Genomic DNA, 16,649 nt, shown 5'->3' with positions numbered 1-16,649 from the left:
CAGGAAAAAATCATCCAGGGCCTGCATCATACAGTATTTTGAATCTAATTCTTCTCTGTCTCCCTCATCCTGAAACCACACCAGAAAGAATTTTGTCAATGACTAATGTTCACTACTGCCACATAAAAAGATGCAAAACTGTCTGATGTTACTATTTTCAATTTACATGACATAGCCTAGGTGGGGAGTGAATTTGGCAAATCTTTCTAATCTCTCTAACCTATTTTTGTTACACTATGCTGGAGTAGAATTAACAGATTTAGTGTTTAGCTGACAAATCTACTATAAATCCAGACCATAATAATATGTGCTGCTCTAACTGAGCAGAGATGGATCCAATACAAGGCCAAGTAAGTTTCTTCAATACTCTGAACTGAACAGGCCAACAGAAGAACATTTACTCTGATGATATTATATTTCTTTAAGGAATAGCAAATTCATCACATTTGTTAAAGATCAAGGATTCAGGACTGTGTGCTTGGTGAGTAACAACTTTCTTGCTTGTTCATGAAAAAAACTCCATAGATACTTTTTATTCAGGGAAAAAACACATTAGTGCTATTTTTAATTTTGTCCAAAATTATTAAAAATCTTTATCAGTGTCTTCCAGTGTATTGGCCAAAGTTTAGATTCTGAAGATCTGCCACTTACATTCACTTAAGTGTAATTATTTTATCATATAATTTATTTACTTGATTTTTATTTTGACGACATAGGTTGTTGGGGGAAAACTCTCACTACTGTTACAATCTATATATAAATGTATTTTGTGCAGTGTTGGGTTGGGGTAGTATCCATCAAGACCAGAGGCACCGCTCTGCTGCTATCTACTGGTGGATGTCAGTGGGTGTGTTTCTGTGTTTTTTGTTCCAGTTTGGTTTCTATTCTGTGGAGTTTGATCCTGATGAATCAGTGCAATTTTTCTTCCTTATAGGACATTTTTGATTTACAATGAAGCAATAAAATCACTCCTTGCCAACTTCCCCTCTGTCTCTCTCTCTCTCTCTTTCTGCACAGAGCCCAATTCACAGCAACTAAAGGACTATCAAATCTCAAGGTAACGTATACATATAAAGAAGTGCGTAACCACCTTTGTTTCTCTGATGGGACAGCAGAGATGACAGGCTGAGACACGTTTCAATCAACCAATATCTCTGTTTAAGCTTTAAGACATTTTTGATTTAATAAAAATCTTTCAAAACTGCTTAAAACACACATGAGAAAAAGCAAAATTATATAATTTCTCACTGGAAAACATTATAAAATTTGTATTTCAAAAGAGACTGGGGATTTTCCCGGTGACATTAGTACATACTGGCCTCATCAGTCATAGTCAGCTGCTTCAGGACATTGCATAAAGTTGGCAGTTTAAAGACTAGACAGGCTGGGTAAAACCTGTTGAGCACTCAACCACAAACTGCTTTTCTGGAGCTGCTTAAACAGCAAGTCTGAAATTTGTTTTCCACTTCATTTTTCAGCCAATTAAAGAAAGACAGCTAAGGAGGTGTGGATTTTCCAGAACTAATGAATTGTACTGCCAACTCATTATAGCCCACATGAGGATGTTATGTTATGACATACAGTCTGTTGCAAACGGACTCGGACTGCGAATTGGAGGGAGTCCATGCAAGAGATGCCTTTTATTAATACTGACAGTAACACAAATGAACAATGGGGTATGAAAATCAGCAGTGCTTGCCATTAGAGCAACGCATGGATGTGTTGCGTGAGCGGTGGAGGTGCTCCATTTGCAAACCAAGATGAAATGATGCAGAGAGGATGTCAGCTGTTTGAAGGGAGACAGAGCTAGTACATGGGTCACAATATATAGAGGAGGTCCTCGTGAACTACATCAGCTGACGACACAATTTCAATTTTCCACATGAAATGAAGCCTAATGTTTCATAGTAAACATCAGTTCTTCTTGTGCATGTACATATTGCTGCATTTCACATGTAAAATGTCCCAAAACCCTATTTTGTAATAAAAACATCAAACGTAAAGTGCTGTTTCACTTGTGATAGCCTTTAGTATGTGAAATTGCTGTTTGTATTCACATGTGATATCTTATTCATTTCACATAACTGAAAGCCACATGTGCTTACATGTGAACTTTTCACTCATGAAATGGTGTAGTTGTAATAGCTAAACGTGAAATGATGTAACACGTGATGAATTAAAATGTAGTTTTTAAGAGTATAGGTATTAGAATCTCTAAACTGAAACTTATTATTATTATTGTTATTATTATTATTATTCAAAATTAAGGAATTAAGGAATGTCTGAAAATAGCAACAGCGGTGGAGAATGAGTTTATGTCATTGTTTATACCTCTAAATTTAGTGTCAAAAGTTGTCTCAGCTGACTTTGTTTCACAGCGCACCCTAGTTGCAGTTCATAATAATATTGTTTACACTTAGAGTAATTTTATCTAATGTTAAAAGGGACATGTCCTGTTTTTGCGGTGGGCGGAACTTAAACGCTGACTGCTACAAAACAGACAGTCCGGACTTCACCTTTCAAACTCCAGTGCTAGACAAACGATCATGACAACTTAGACCTAAACAAGGCTTCAAGTATGCTCTCTGTGCACGTACAAAAGGTATTTTAATTGCTCTTTTTCATAGATATTTATCGCTGACGTGTTATTAGTGGCTGCCTTTACCGACGCTGTAGGTTTGAACAGCTTGAAAACAAATGAACAGTAAAGCTAGCTCGTGCTAGCGGGGAAGCTATACGTTAGGTGTCGTAACGTTAGCTAACAAGCAAAGTAGGGACGTTAGCTACGCTATATGTGGCAAGTTAGCTAACCTTAATTTTCGTGACCAACACTAGTTTATTGACGGTGTGTTAGCTACGTGCCTGACAGAGTTATGTGCCTTTAACTCGAGGAAGAGGATGAAGTAATGTTAGAGGCAAATCAGACTGCAGAAGCAAGTAAGCTAGCACACGCTAACACCTTGCCATAACAAAGTCAGCTAACGTTAGGTGAGGTGGCTAACGTTACAGTTAGCCGGGTAACTTGAGTCGTTGGTTAACGTTACATTTGTGCGTACACAGTCACCATAATTAACCCAACGTTTATGTTATATCAGTGATGGCTGTAGTACCACGGGACACATCGATGTTTTCTCTAGTATTCCCACGGGGGTCCGATTTGAACTTAAAACGGTCAACGTTCATTGCTAATAAAAGTCGCTTATCAGTTAACCTTAGTTTTCAATTTGCAAGTCAGACAGCTAAGTGTTAGACGACGCTGAAGTGACACGGTTAATCGCCAGCTATTTATTGTCTCAACTTACGTAAGCAGGCATTTAGGTAAATGTGGCTGTCATTTACTTAGCATTTACTTCACTAAGTTCTGCTACAGTCTGGTCTGAAATAAATGGGAAGTTGTGAAAGCTGTGAGCTGTCGCAGCCATTGAACGTTTTTGCACAAATGAATATCTTCTAAAATAGCATGGTACTCCTCGAAAGTAAGGATCATCTCTCACAGTCATAACTCTGACAGATGATCTTGTTGGCAAACAGCTTGTGTCAGGGGTGTTTTGATTACAAAAGGACTATTTTATATTAACTGAACATATCATCCTGCAGTTTTAACGTAAGTGAACCATGGAAAACTCAGGCAGGCCTTACCGGGCTAGGCAAGGCGGCTGGGAGAGGGGAGCAGGAGCAGACAAGACAGAAAGCTGGAGGATCCAGGACCAGGGTCGAGGACAGAACTTCAGACCAGAGGGAGGTCATCAGGGCAAGAAGAATCAGAGTGGGCCCTACTGGGCCAGCCCTAAGAAGGGAGCATTAGGACCTCTGAGCTATTCCCCTGGTGGATTCAGAGGGGGTCACAGCCCCTCGCAGAAGGATGATGTCCGTTGGTTCTTAGGTCCTGAAAACGGTGGTGTGAGTCGAGAAGATAACTGGAGAGAGCGCTCACAGCAGCAGCATTACTGGAGGAGGGGTATCCAAGGAGAGGGTCCAAAGGAGGACAGGGAGCAGGGGAGGAGAGAGGCTCCTGAGGACAGTACTCCTAAACCAGGTGAGAATCTTAAAATCTGACTTTGGTGAAAGATTGAACACTTTTAGGTTCATCCACACTTAAAAGAAAAAAAATCTGAGGCAGTCTGCCTAAATCAGTGCAATGGACATATTTTAAAAGGGCCTACACTAATTCCTTATTCCCCTACAACTTCAATCCTGATCACAGTGATGTGCTGCATATTAAAATTTAGCTTGAGTCTGAGTGTAAGAACTGGCTATACTAATGCATCCATGAGATACACGCATTACTAATTACGTAATTTTTGTGACACATGCATTTCTTCCATTCTTGCATCCAAAGGGAGAAGACGGAGAAACAGACACAAGAAGAAAGCTTTTGCTGAAGAGAACAAGGGCCTTGTGAATGAAGACGCCACACTATCAGCCAAAGAGATGCGCAGCCTACGGCAAGCAGAGAAGCGACTTAATAAAGATGACATCTACTGCTTCAAGAAGGTACAGACTTTGATTGGTGTTGTCCAAATACACAGCCTTGAGCATATTTGCTTTGATAACTCTATATTGTAAGTCTATATTATAAGATATATAACATGTATAATATTTTTTTCAGCCGTTGTCTGATGTCTATACTTTCCTCCTTTTTAAATTGTTTCAGAAGTCCCACAGTAACCCCAGTGCACTTTACACCTGCGCTGTATGTGATGTTCTGTTGGAATCTGTGTCTGACGCATACAGGCACATCAGAGACAAACGGCACAAGAAAAGGACAAGGGTCAGGAATGGTTTCATTATGCAAATCACCAATTACATGATCATAGTAAACATTTGTAGACAGATTATGCTACCATACTGTCGTTGTGCAGTAATAGTCTTTACGCATTAATAAACCCCTATTTGCTTGTTTTTGTTTATAGGAGAAGCAAGAACAGGTGATGCTGACGGAGATTCTGCCTCCAGGCCCGGAGCAGATAAGTGCAGTGAGTGCTGCACTAGAGGCTGTTGTACGAGAACATGGGATGAATGACGAGGATGTTGAGAGGAGACAGTGTGTGGTCTCCGTCATGCAAGACCTTCTTCAGTCCGTCCTGCCTGGTAAGTCACCTGAAGACAAAATATTTGTTTCGGTGACTTGACCTAAATTCGTCCTGATGGTGATATTGGTTTGTAGCAAACAGGCTGTTGGCTCTTGCGCTTTGCATCATTTCATTATTCTATGAGTTAAGTTTGAATGGTGATAATATTATTTCTTCTCTGTTTTCCTCATCTGTAGAGATCAGGCTTAGGCTATATGGATCATCTTGCACTAAGTTTGGATTTAAGGATTCTGATGTCAACATTGACATTCAGTATCCACCTCACGTGAGTAGCCCAGTGTGAGTTTGATAGTGTGAATGCTGTTTTATTACAAGGTTTTTATTGATTGATGAAATTAAGAAAAACCTCATACCTCTCAGGAAAATGGATGAAACAAAAACAGCTGTCATCAAACAAGATTTTTACAGGTTTTTAGTCACAAGATGCAAGTATGAGTATGTAGTAGAGACAGTAATGACAGTGTGGATGGCAAAATGTCTTTTCTCTACATTTTAGGTTTCAAAAGTGATTGATTTGTGCATGTTGTGTTTCTGAAACACACCACATTCATGTGTCCTTTTTTTATATTGTATTTATGGTGTATAAAGGCTTTGAAATGGAATGTATTCACAGATGCATCAGCCAGACGTCTTGTTGTTGGTCAAGGAGAGCCTCTCTGTGAGCCGTGAGTCACCTCTTATTTATTTGACTTGAAGATTTTTCCTTAAGATTTTCCACCAAAGGAGAGTCAGTCAAGTGCTAGGCTGTCATGGATGCTTTAAATTTAACATGTGTTGTTCTGTCCTCAGCTCTCTTTGTTGACCTGGAAGCTGATTTTCATGCCAGGGTGCCTGTTGTCATTTGCAAAGAGAAAAAGAGGTGAGTATCTCCAACAGTTGTTCACAGTTTATAAGACAAATTTAGGTTATTCAGGCTCACCATAATTCCATACATTAAGACATTTATAATGCTACCAGAATGGTTTTTTTTACCTGCAGAAAGAAAAAAAACTATTGCTCATTATGGTTTCATTTCCACATGTGCAAGAGCAGTAAACCATTAATGAAAACTTAAACTGTTATTTTTTTCAACAGTGGTCTGATCTGCAAAGTGAGTGCAGGGAATGAAAATGCATTCCAAACCACCTCCTATCTTTCTGCTGTGGCCAGTCAAGAGCATCTCCTTCTCCCACTGGTTTTGGGCCTCAGACGCTGGGCCCAGGTATATCTCCAGTTGAGACCCTGATCTGTTGCTCTCATTAGCCAGGCAACTAGTGAAAAGGGCTCAGTATGCCACAGTTCTTTTGTAAAACAAAACATTTTGTTTTTAACATGTGTTCTTGCTTCTGACTTAGATTTGTGAGATTGACCGTGCAGAGGAAGGTGGGCTGCCACCATATGTCTTCGCCCTCATGGTTATCTACTTTTTACAGCAGCGCAAAGAGTCCCTCTTGCCTACCTACCTGAACCATGAGGTGTGTTTCTTTTCATCTTTTATATAGCCAGTGTTAATTTCAGTATTGGTCCTTGCTAGCTGTTTTCAATGGAAACTAATCTAATCATTTTATTTTTAGATTAAGGTGTTTTCACTCAGCAGGTTGTCAGACTTCAATCTCTTGCATGTAGAGGATGGATATTTACACTGGGCTTACACCCCTTCCTCCAGAGAATCATCACAGCCAGCAGAGGACTCCTGTATAAAGGGAAAGGTAATTGTGAAAACAAAAATTTAGTTTTTCTGTCTGAGAAGAGTGTTGTTTCCTTTTTTTGGCAGTTTGATGTATTCATTTTGATAATGAAATGCCTTTCCTAGATCAGATGCTTTCATGTTTTTCACCAAACTTAAAAACAATCTTGACAGAGACTTACTGATACCATAGGTGAGCCACCATAGAGAACATCCTGCCCAGGTTTATTTTTGTTGAAGTGAATAGATTTGCCATGTTCCATCATTCGAAACACATTGGAAGGCACCAAAAACACAGAAAATAGTTCCTGAATAATATCCGTTAAAAGGGATATATCTCCCACACAGTTCTTTGTGTATTGATGTTAACCTACTCAAATTAAACCTGAGACATATCACATTAATTTAGTATCCATTATTTTATCTCCAACTGAATATGCTGAAGCACAGAGCCTGAAGAGCAAAAAAAGTGTAACTGTCCAAATACTTAGTTTTGACTGCACATGCTGTCTGATGTGTTTCCATGCAGGTACCGCTGGTGTTTCAGAGCCCTCACCCGCCTGTGGAAGTTGGGCTTCTCTGGGTAGAAATGCTTCGCTACTACTCGCTGGAGTTCAACTTGGCTGACAATGTAATAAGTGTGCGGACCAGCACTGTCCTCTCCCGAGAGATCAAAGACTGGCCAAAGAAACGCATTGCTGTGGAGGGTCAGAAGCTTCCTCATGTGTAGCATGAATGATTGAATTTTTGCTTTTGGGTGCTTTAGAAATCACACAGATATTTGCATCTTTATGCTTTTGTGAGAGAAAAAGTTCTCAGAGAAAATCCATGTTATTGTAACTCATTATTTGGTTAGTTTTGGCTAGTGTTGTTTTTACAATACCCAGGGCTAGTGCACCTATGCTAATGTCCTGGTTGAAACACAACAAGCTCCAATGAATTGAAATGCCACTTTTGTGACTCAATATTTGAATAGTTAAATTCTGTGCCAGCTATCAATGGGCATGTTTATATTGTTGATTTATACAGTGGTACCTAGATTTGTTAGTATACGTCTGTTAGCATTTTAAGGGACAAACATAATCTCCATTTCTGTTGAATATATAAAGATCTTGATTACTCTTACCTTACCTTATCTGCTTTGTCTCTAATAAATGTCTGTGTTTCTGTGTTCAGACCCATTTGCCGTGAAGAGAAATGTGGCCCGCACAGTGAACAGCCAGCAAATGTTCGAGTACATCCTCCACTGCCTCAAAACCACATACAAGTACTTTGCAATGCTACTCAACACACCAGCTGCTAAGCATAAAACAGAAGCACCGCCTGGACCTGTTCAGCAGGAAAATGCGATGGCTTTGAATGAAGACATTGTAGGTCAATTCAGTCAGCTTAACGTTAATTCTCAACATGCAAGTCAACCTAAAGCTGTTGAAAATGGTCCAGAAGATTCTGATTGCATCATTGAAGAAGAGGAGGAAGTTGAAGAATACAGTGACTCAGATGAAGAGAGAGACAAGGAAAAGGTGGACCTGTGCAAAAGCAGCCTCTCGGAGGATGAAGAAGATCAGGATGATGATCTGGATATCGATGAGGACATACACACCAGACACCACTTGGACAGCTTCACCACAGAGGATGAAGAGATTTTCCTAGTGGATGAGATTTCAGGCGAAGAGCTTTTGTCTGATGAAGAGGGTCCAGATTTTGATACACCTGGTTCAATGGATGAGGAAGAGGAGGAAGAGGTGGCACTTTTCAGTCCATCACCTCCACCAGAGGATGCAGTTAAAGATGAAGGCCCAGAAAATAAAAACCAAAAGCAGAGCAGCAGAAGGTCTTATGAATTCACCAAGCAAGCTTTTACCAGAGGAAAGGTACGTTTAGCTTCATGTTTGTTTTCACTTAACATACAGCACTCCTGAATGTCTCTGGAAAACAAGGTTCTCCATGTGTAAGAAAACAAATGAACAGAAATCAAACTTGAGAGAATATTTTTAAAGCATCATCTGTTAAACTCCTTTCAATTTCTTTTAGTCACACATGGTCGTGTGCAGTTTGTGCAAGCGTGATGGACATCTGAAAAAAGACTGCCCGGAAGATTTCAAGAAAGTGCAGCTGGATCCTTTACCCCCGATAACACCAGATTTTGTCAGTGTCCTTAACAAAGTCTGCGAGCAGTGCTACAGTGAGTATTATGTGATCGCATAAATATTTGGGGTCAGGGGTGATTACTTTCATGGCAATGAAATATGCCACGTATATATTTAGAGTCTTAAGTTTTGACTGATTTTGCTTTAAGTCAGTGTTTTGAAATGAAATGCCACTATGCAAGTAAAAGAGCATTGTACTTTTTTAAAATACATAAAATTTGTTAAATCAAAATAAGTTTCATGGCATTTGATTATCTTTTACATGTGGTGTGAACATTTTTAATAAACAATTGAAGTCATGCAAGAACATTTTTATATTCCCGTCCTAAAAGTCTGAGATTTGCTTGTTGGAGTCAGCAAATGCTTAATTGCACAGCTGTGTTGTAAATTGCTTGTTTCAACTTGATTAGTGCCACCTGTTCATAAGTACTTAATCAGCATAAACAACACATTCAAATTTCTATGTAAGGCTAAAAGTGTTTCTTAAGAGTTAAACAAGAAGACAGAGCTCTATATCCTGTTGTCAAAAATCAGCAGAGGAAAACAGTAAATGTAGAAGTTTGAGCAGCAGCTTTTGGGCTGCCTGGGAAAAAATACAGCTGCCAATGACATGTTGTCGGAGCAGTACTGTGACAATTATAGGAAGAATTGTTGTGGCATTTATTTACATAAACAAACAAGTCTTGCTTAAAGTAAAATATTTCATGACTTAAGATTGGGGTTGTCAGGGTGGTGCAGCGGTCATGGAAATAGATGAGAGGATATTGCCAAGCAGATGATTATCGTGTTAAAACAAAGGATATTCACCTAAACAGACTTGCATAAAGACCTTGACTTGGCTATTGGGAGATTAAGATTTTTTTTTTTCTAGTAACTACTGAAGTGTAATTGTTAAAAAAATGTTTTTTTATTTTATAGAATAGTTGTTTCTTTTTATAGTTATTTTTGTTGATTTTAGATCCAAATTCAAAACAAAATCTGAACCTCCAGCAGCTTTTATTCCTGGTTAAATGACTGAAACACACTTACTTACTTACTTGAAATTTCAAAAATAATTTTTACTGGCCATACAATATGGACCAGCAGAGATCAAGAGTTGCACACATACAGAATAAATATAATTTTTGAAACCTGTCATTCACATCTCTTCTTCATGTTGATATACTGTTGTGGTAGAATTTAAGAACAAAACAAAAAGGTATGTGTAGCTGTCATAACAATTTGGTGAATCCTTGAAATGAAGTGTATGACATTGGCCAGATCTGAGTATAGGTCTGTTTCCTTTGTAGCTGACTTTGCCCCAGATGAACTGGAAGTGAGTGTAAGAGAGCACATCCTGCAAGACCTGGAGACCTTTGTCAGACGACAGTTTGCTGGTGACGTAAATTTACCATATTCACTTCAGTCAAACTTAACTGATCATTTACTAGTGATGAAATTGACAGATCTAGTTTTTTGTTTTTTATTCACAGGAGCTCGGCTGCAACTATTTGGGTCATCCAAAAATGGCTTTGGCTTCAGACAGAGTGACCTAGACATCTGTATGGTGTTGGAGGGGCAGGATGCTATAGATGTAAGTTATGTTTTTATCCCACTGCTAATATTACAGTTACATATACAGGTATACATCTACTGTTGTGGTCAGGTGTTCTTCTGTTAGATATTCATGTCTCTTCTACAACCATTGGATATGAAATACAGTTCTGGGACATCTGCAGAATTAACATAGTGACTTCCTTTTGTGATATTCTTTCTGATTTTGAATCCATACTATATGTCTTTGTTTCTTATGTTTATGTTTTTTTCCTACAGGATTGTGCCTGCATCAGTATCATTGAAAGCCTGGCAAGACAACTAAAGAAACACCCAGGTACGACATAGCAGACCTGGATTAGTGGCACTTTCAGTGTGTCACTTTTTTTTTTTTCATTGTTTGTTCGTCGATTTTTCGGCTTCCTGCAATGTTTGTTTTAGTTTGGAGGGAATTACAACAAGCATCTAACGCAAAGTTATCGGTCACATGAAGTGTCTCATGGTTCATGGTAAAGTGAGAAACGGAGCAAAATGTATTAAACAGAAGATGTCAGTCTATCCCTTTAACCTGTCTCCTCATCTGCACCCTCTCACCAGGTCTGAAGAACATCCTACCCATCACTACGGCAAAAGTACCCATTGTGAAGTTCGTCCATGTTCGCACCAGCCTGGAGGGAGACATCAGCCTCTACAACACGCTGGTAGGGCCCTTTCTCCCTGTTCTGTTTTGTGCAGTGTTTTCTGAGTAAAATAAAACTGATTAGAGTCAGAGGAAAAACGCATATTTCAAATTTGCTTCTGAGTTACATTTTTCTTTTCAGGCCCTGCACAACACACATCTGCTAGCTTCATATGCAGCCATTGACAGGAGAGTGAAGATCCTCTGTTATGTCATGAAGGTTTTTGCCAAGGTGAATATGCTTATATAATACTTGCAGCCAAGGCCTTTTTGCTGAAACACAATCCCGTCACACATTACAGTGTTATATTGTTTCATTATATTGTACTGCATAACTGTTTTGCCATATTTATTTTTCTCCCATTACAGATGTGTGACATCGGTGATGCCTCACGTGGCAGCCTTTCCTCCTACGCTTACACACTCATGGTGCTGTTCTTCCTTCAGCAGAGAAACCCACCAATTATTCCTGTGCTGCAAGAGGTACGAATGACATTTGTAAAAGGGTTCGTTTAAATTGGCGGTTTTCCACATCTTAATTTTTTAATGATACTAGATGTGGCCTTACCTTTCTGTAATTTCATGGGTTAGTATTTAACTATCCCAGAAACTGTATTTTATTTCTCCTGTCTGAACACAAGTTTTATTTAGACATGTAAAAGCAAACTAAGATCTATCTTTCAGAATTATGAATGTCTTCATTCATTCAGGCCTTCCCTAAAAACCAAAACAGAAACTCAAACATTTTTTCTCAGGATTTGGATATTTTACATTCCAAACACCACTGCAGGCCCTTTCAGAACTATAGAGATTAATTTATTAGTGAAAGATTTCTTTTTAAAGTAGATTTTTCATATAGGATGTTGAGTTATTTAAGAACAGCTCTCTATCTAGAGATACAATATTATATTTCCAAGCTTGTAATAAAGATGTATCTCAGTTGTGTATGCTAATAATTGCACAATTTTCTGACTTCACTGAGCTTGTTTGTCACAGATCTATGATGGAAAAAAGAAGCCGGAAGTGCTAGTTGATGGCTGGAACGTGTACTTCTTTGACGATTTAAAAACATTAGTGAGTGTTTTCTATTTTTTGCATATTTTCTGTGGGTATCCCTCTAAAGATTTTGGTGAATGAGCATGTCACACTGTGTCTTAATAACATGTCAATCATGTCTTCTTTCTCCTGCAGCCCAGTCGCTGGCCAGAGTTTGGGAAGAACACTGAGACAGTGGGGGAGCTGTGGCTCGGCCTGCTCCGCTTTTATACAGAGGACTTTGACTTCAGAGAGCATGTTGTCTGTATACGTCAGCAGTGCCGCCTCACCACCTTCAACAAGCAGTGGACATCCAAATACATTGTCATTGAAGGTCAGCGTGTGTGACATTCTCTGGGTCCAGATGTGTACAATAAAAAGACAAAGTATTATTGCTCTAGTTTTAACCTTCAGTATTGTTCGATTGTTTGTTTGTGGCTGTTTGGAAATATTTGTCACCTGTGTTGCTTTCTCTTCTGTGCTCATTTACAGATCCATTTGACCTGAATCATAATCTGGGTGCTGGTCTGTCCAGGAAAAGTAAGACTTTTTTTTTTCTATCTGTTTTTATCTGTCTTCTGTAGTCTCTTTCTCTTTTTCTCTGTTTTTCTCTGTCTTTCAAATGTATTTTCTTGTCATGTCCCAAAACAGTGACTAACTTCATCATGAAGGCTTTCATCAACGGCAGAACAGTGTTTGGCACACCCATCAAAGCCTTTCCTCCCATTTACCCCAGTCAGATGGTTAGTATTTGCTGTTTAAACGCTATAATTGCATATTATGGTAACATTATATAAGCACTGACATTGTAATTCATCCTCTTTTGTCCCAGGAGTACTTCTTTGATCCTGAAGTTCTCACTGAGGGAGAGGTGGCTCCCAATGATCGCTGCTGCCGCATCTGTGGCAAGATCGGCCACTTCATGAAAGACTGCCCCATGCGTAGGAAGTACGTACAATCAAAATACATGTCTGAATAAGTCACAGTGTTAACTTACAGTTAAATGTTTATCTGCACCATGTGTCAAGCTACTTGTTTGTATTGTGCTGTGATCATTTTGGTCCAGGTCCAAGCACAGAAGGGACCCTGAGAAAAGGCCAGAGCACCTGAGAGACAAAATGGATACAGCAGAGAACAACAAGGATCATGTCAGACACAAGCGTGAGCACTGGAGGAAAAGAGATGCACTGGAAATGCGCTGCTGCTACCTGTGTGGATCAAGTGCCCACATCAAGAAGGACTGTCAGCTGTACAGAAGCCCTGCAGGTTCACACAAAATTTTTTTTTTTTAATTTTATTTTACTTTTCTTTCATTTGCATTGTTAAACCCTTCCAAAAGATATTTCTCAACTCCATAGTAGAACACAGGTTTGTTAGTTTCCTATTTTCCTCTATTGCATTAAAAATATTAAGTACAAGACATTATTTTGCATTAATATTATTCATAAAATGAAGGGGAAAAGTAATTTGCTCTCTTTTTAATCTTTAATTTGTCATTTGGCAGGTAATGTGAAGATGGAAAACTTTACCTCCCCCTCTTCAGCCCACTTGAGGAATTTGAGAGAAAAGGAGAAACAGGTATGATCTCAGTCTTGTGAATGGAAAAATATTCTTATAAATTGGTAGACCGCTTTGTACACCTGTGCCCCTGTTTACCTTCTTTTTTTTTCAGGGTTCACCTATACAAGAAGAGAAGAAGAAAAGAAAGCAACAAAATGTGATATTAAGTCCACAAGCAGGTATGTAAAATGTAAAGTTGCTGTAGTTTTTTGCTTCAGTTGAACTTCTTAAGGTACTGTCTCGCCTAATCAGCAATGTCATTGTCTAACGAATTTAACATTTAATATAGTTTAAAAAGGTTGTTTGTTTTTTTTTTTTTTAATTACTTTGTAAAATATAGGAAGAAATTTGAAATACCCCACCTCACCTATCATAAAACACATTTTTCCCAACAACTTGTTTTGAACCAAAAATATGTTTATAATTTATTCAGACAAAGAGCTCTGTATACTCCACCAGGAAGAATTAGTAGCAGTTAAGACTGTCTATGTTTTTGTTATTTTTGGTTAATTGTCTTGTTTTAGGGCTGGTGTGGAGAGAGAATGAGAGCAAGACATTTTTGCACCAGGCTCAAGTTGAGCCATCTGTTTCTGAACAAAGTGCACGCTTGCTGATTATTTGAGTTATAATACTTATTATATTATTAAATAAAGCAGAAAGCAGCAAATACAGCTATCGGTTTATCATATTGTAGCGATCTGGCCTGCTCTGTCATTTAGCCTGATAGCATAAGTGTATTTTCACACACATTACAAAAGTGGCCAGTGCAGGTTTGAAGCATGTTTTGGAGTAAGTTTTGACATCTCTGTTCTGGTTTGTTTCAGGTAGTTTAGCCTGCCGAAATATGGGTCGCTCTGGTCACAGGAAGAGCCCAGTGGAATGAGCAGCAGCTGTGGCTACGCAAACCACGAGGTTCTACTCTTGTCCAGGCAGACAGAAAGTCCAGAAACCCTTAAATCTGTATGGGACTGTTGGGCCAATGGGAGCCCATTAAAAGCCAAAGCCAGGACGCCTTGACTTGAAGCCAAATAGGGCCTTTTTATGTGTGTTGTTTTTTTTCCCCCCTAAAGTGCTCCTCCTCAGAGGAGCTTTTTAAAGCTTTCATTTTAACATGAAAAGCCATTATGCATGGACCTCATGTCTTTGTTTACCTACACTGCCAGTCAAGTTTTTTTATACTCATTACATTTCAAGCAGATTCAGTGTGAAATTGCTTAAATTAGAAAATGTAAGTAATTGAGAAGTGTCTGCTATATGACTAACAGTAGATTGCTTACATCTTGATCACCATAATATCTTTTGCAGACAACATACCAACAATTTGTTTTGTAATTGATGCTAACGCTTCTTGACACTGTATAGGCTCAACTGTCATCACAGGTAAGACCTAGTGTTTGTAAGCACTGCGTTAGTTATAAGCCAACTGGACATGGTGATGGTATGGTTTGTTGTCCGCTACTTACAGTGACTTGACATCAGTTAAGAGTCATTAAGATCGAGGCCATTTCACGTTTAACCAGAAAGTTACACATCAGTTCACTTATTCCTGATTTTCTAATTGCAAGAATGTTTAGGAAGAATTGTCTAATTATCTTTCTTCAGATTTAACCAAAAGAAGATTTACAATATAGATTCAAAAACGTTTGAATGGCAGTGTAACTTTTGTGATGGCCAGGATCTTTTTTTATGGAATTTCTTTTAAATCCTGTTTTATTTGTCATCTGCACTGACGTCCAGCAGTCTGTCTCTCCTTCAGCCTTGAAAGCAGCTCTTCGTGCAGGATGTCTGTGCGCTTGTGTGTCTCTGTGTAAGAGAAAACACCCTGTAGATATTTTTTCAGGATCATAGTTTTATTTTTTGAGACTGCTGATCCACCCCTATTTCATAGATACAGGCAGTTGAGGGGCAAATATGTAAGTGTGAATGGACGGTAAAATAACAGTAAAACTGTACTTCCTCTGCCGACCCTAGCCTGTATGTGTCTCCACACATGCTAGGAAGTGTTGTAACTGTAGTGCAAGAACATATAGTTGAGAAAGTTTCATGCTTACACAGTGGTCAAGGTTTTAAAAAACCAATCAACTGGTCCAGCTGATGGCATACGCTGCTGCAAACGCTGTGTTCACTTACTCCTAAACTAGAGGTAATCTCAGTCTGACAGTGGAGAGATAAATGTATTTATTTGCCACAAAGGCTTCATTTTGTAGTTATGGTGCCACAGATTGGTAGCTGCACTGTGAGGGTCCACACCCTTGTATTATGTTGCTGCTAGTTAATGTCTCGAAGACCTGCTTATCATTCAACTTCAAATATGGACTGTCTGGCTTTATTGTTGTCCTAATATAGCTAAATTTTATTAAAAAAAAAGTGTTGTTGATGGTATTGTAATGAAATTCTCATTTTAAAGTAACTTTGTTTTAATGCCAGCCTTACTGCATTTCTTTTGTTGTATGCAAACGGAAGGTTTAGTTTGTTATTAAGGAACCCCAATCCGGCCAGGAAAAGTTGGCTTGCAATCCATTTTGTGTCTCAGAATTCATTAAACTAAAATCCAATCCCATTTCTAGGTCTATTGGAGTCTGTCCATAGTACAATACACATTGCAAGACCCATGGGTGTGACTAGAAATTGTTGGCATTGCAAGCAACATTAGTGAGGTGTAGGATAGATTAAGAATTTTAAACATTTTTACATTTACATTTGTAGCTAGCCAGTCCACACAACTGTAGTATTGATATTACTTATTGAGTATTTTATAAGAAAATAAACTCAATGACTTAAGACATAACCATCTGAATAATCTTAAGCATTTAAAGTTAGCCCACCCGGGTCACTGGTGTTTTTATATATTATTCCTCAGAAGAAGACTTGTGTGCCACACTAAATATTGCACAGTAGAGCATGAAAGGTCTATTGATCTCGGGAACAGGAGT

The 16,649-nt window shown here is 38.7% G+C and overlaps 1 protein-coding gene and 1 long non-coding RNA gene across 3 annotated transcripts; both read left to right on the top strand.

Moving 5' to 3' along the window:
* Positions 1–237: 237 nt before the first annotated feature.
* Positions 238–1,966, top strand: LOC130170238 (uncharacterized). Its single transcript, XR_008827960.1, has 3 exons — positions 238–481; positions 1,018–1,057; positions 1,479–1,966. It is a non-coding gene; the product is annotated as an uncharacterized LOC130170238 (long non-coding RNA).
* Positions 1,967–2,455: 489 nt separating this feature from the next.
* On the top strand, positions 2,456–16,276 carry tut7 (terminal uridylyl transferase 7). Of its 2 annotated transcripts, none has more exons than XM_056376107.1 (29): positions 2,456–2,602; positions 3,598–4,036; positions 4,340–4,494; positions 4,655–4,771; positions 4,914–5,091; positions 5,270–5,358; positions 5,707–5,758; positions 5,883–5,952; positions 6,168–6,294; positions 6,428–6,547; positions 6,647–6,781; positions 7,289–7,466; positions 7,936–8,633; positions 8,794–8,944; positions 10,199–10,285; positions 10,382–10,482; positions 10,722–10,779; positions 11,040–11,143; positions 11,264–11,353; positions 11,491–11,604; positions 12,118–12,195; positions 12,313–12,490; positions 12,649–12,696; positions 12,808–12,899; positions 12,989–13,104; positions 13,223–13,422; positions 13,661–13,734; positions 13,829–13,895; positions 14,541–16,276. In XM_056376107.1, exons 2-29 carry the CDS (start codon positions 3,616–3,618, stop codon positions 14,597–14,599), a joined length of 3,957 nt encoding a protein of 1,318 aa, XP_056232082.1. In that variant the 5' UTR covers positions 2,456–2,602; positions 3,598–3,615; the 3' UTR covers positions 14,600–16,276. The 2 variants fall into 2 exon arrangements, with proteins under 2 accessions (XP_056232082.1, XP_056232083.1); XM_056376108.1 differs by lacking the exon at positions 2,456–2,602 and adding an exon at positions 2,785–2,937.
* The last annotated feature ends 373 nt before the right edge of the window (positions 16,277–16,649 follow it).

Source organism: Seriola aureovittata, chromosome 5 (assembly GCF_021018895.1).
Source record: "Seriola aureovittata isolate HTS-2021-v1 ecotype China chromosome 5, ASM2101889v1, whole genome shotgun sequence".
NCBI lineage: Eukaryota > Metazoa > Chordata > Actinopteri > Carangiformes > Carangidae > Seriola > Seriola aureovittata.
Note: the sequence above shows the minus strand (reverse complement) of the source record. Positions and strands in the feature narration are given on the sequence as shown.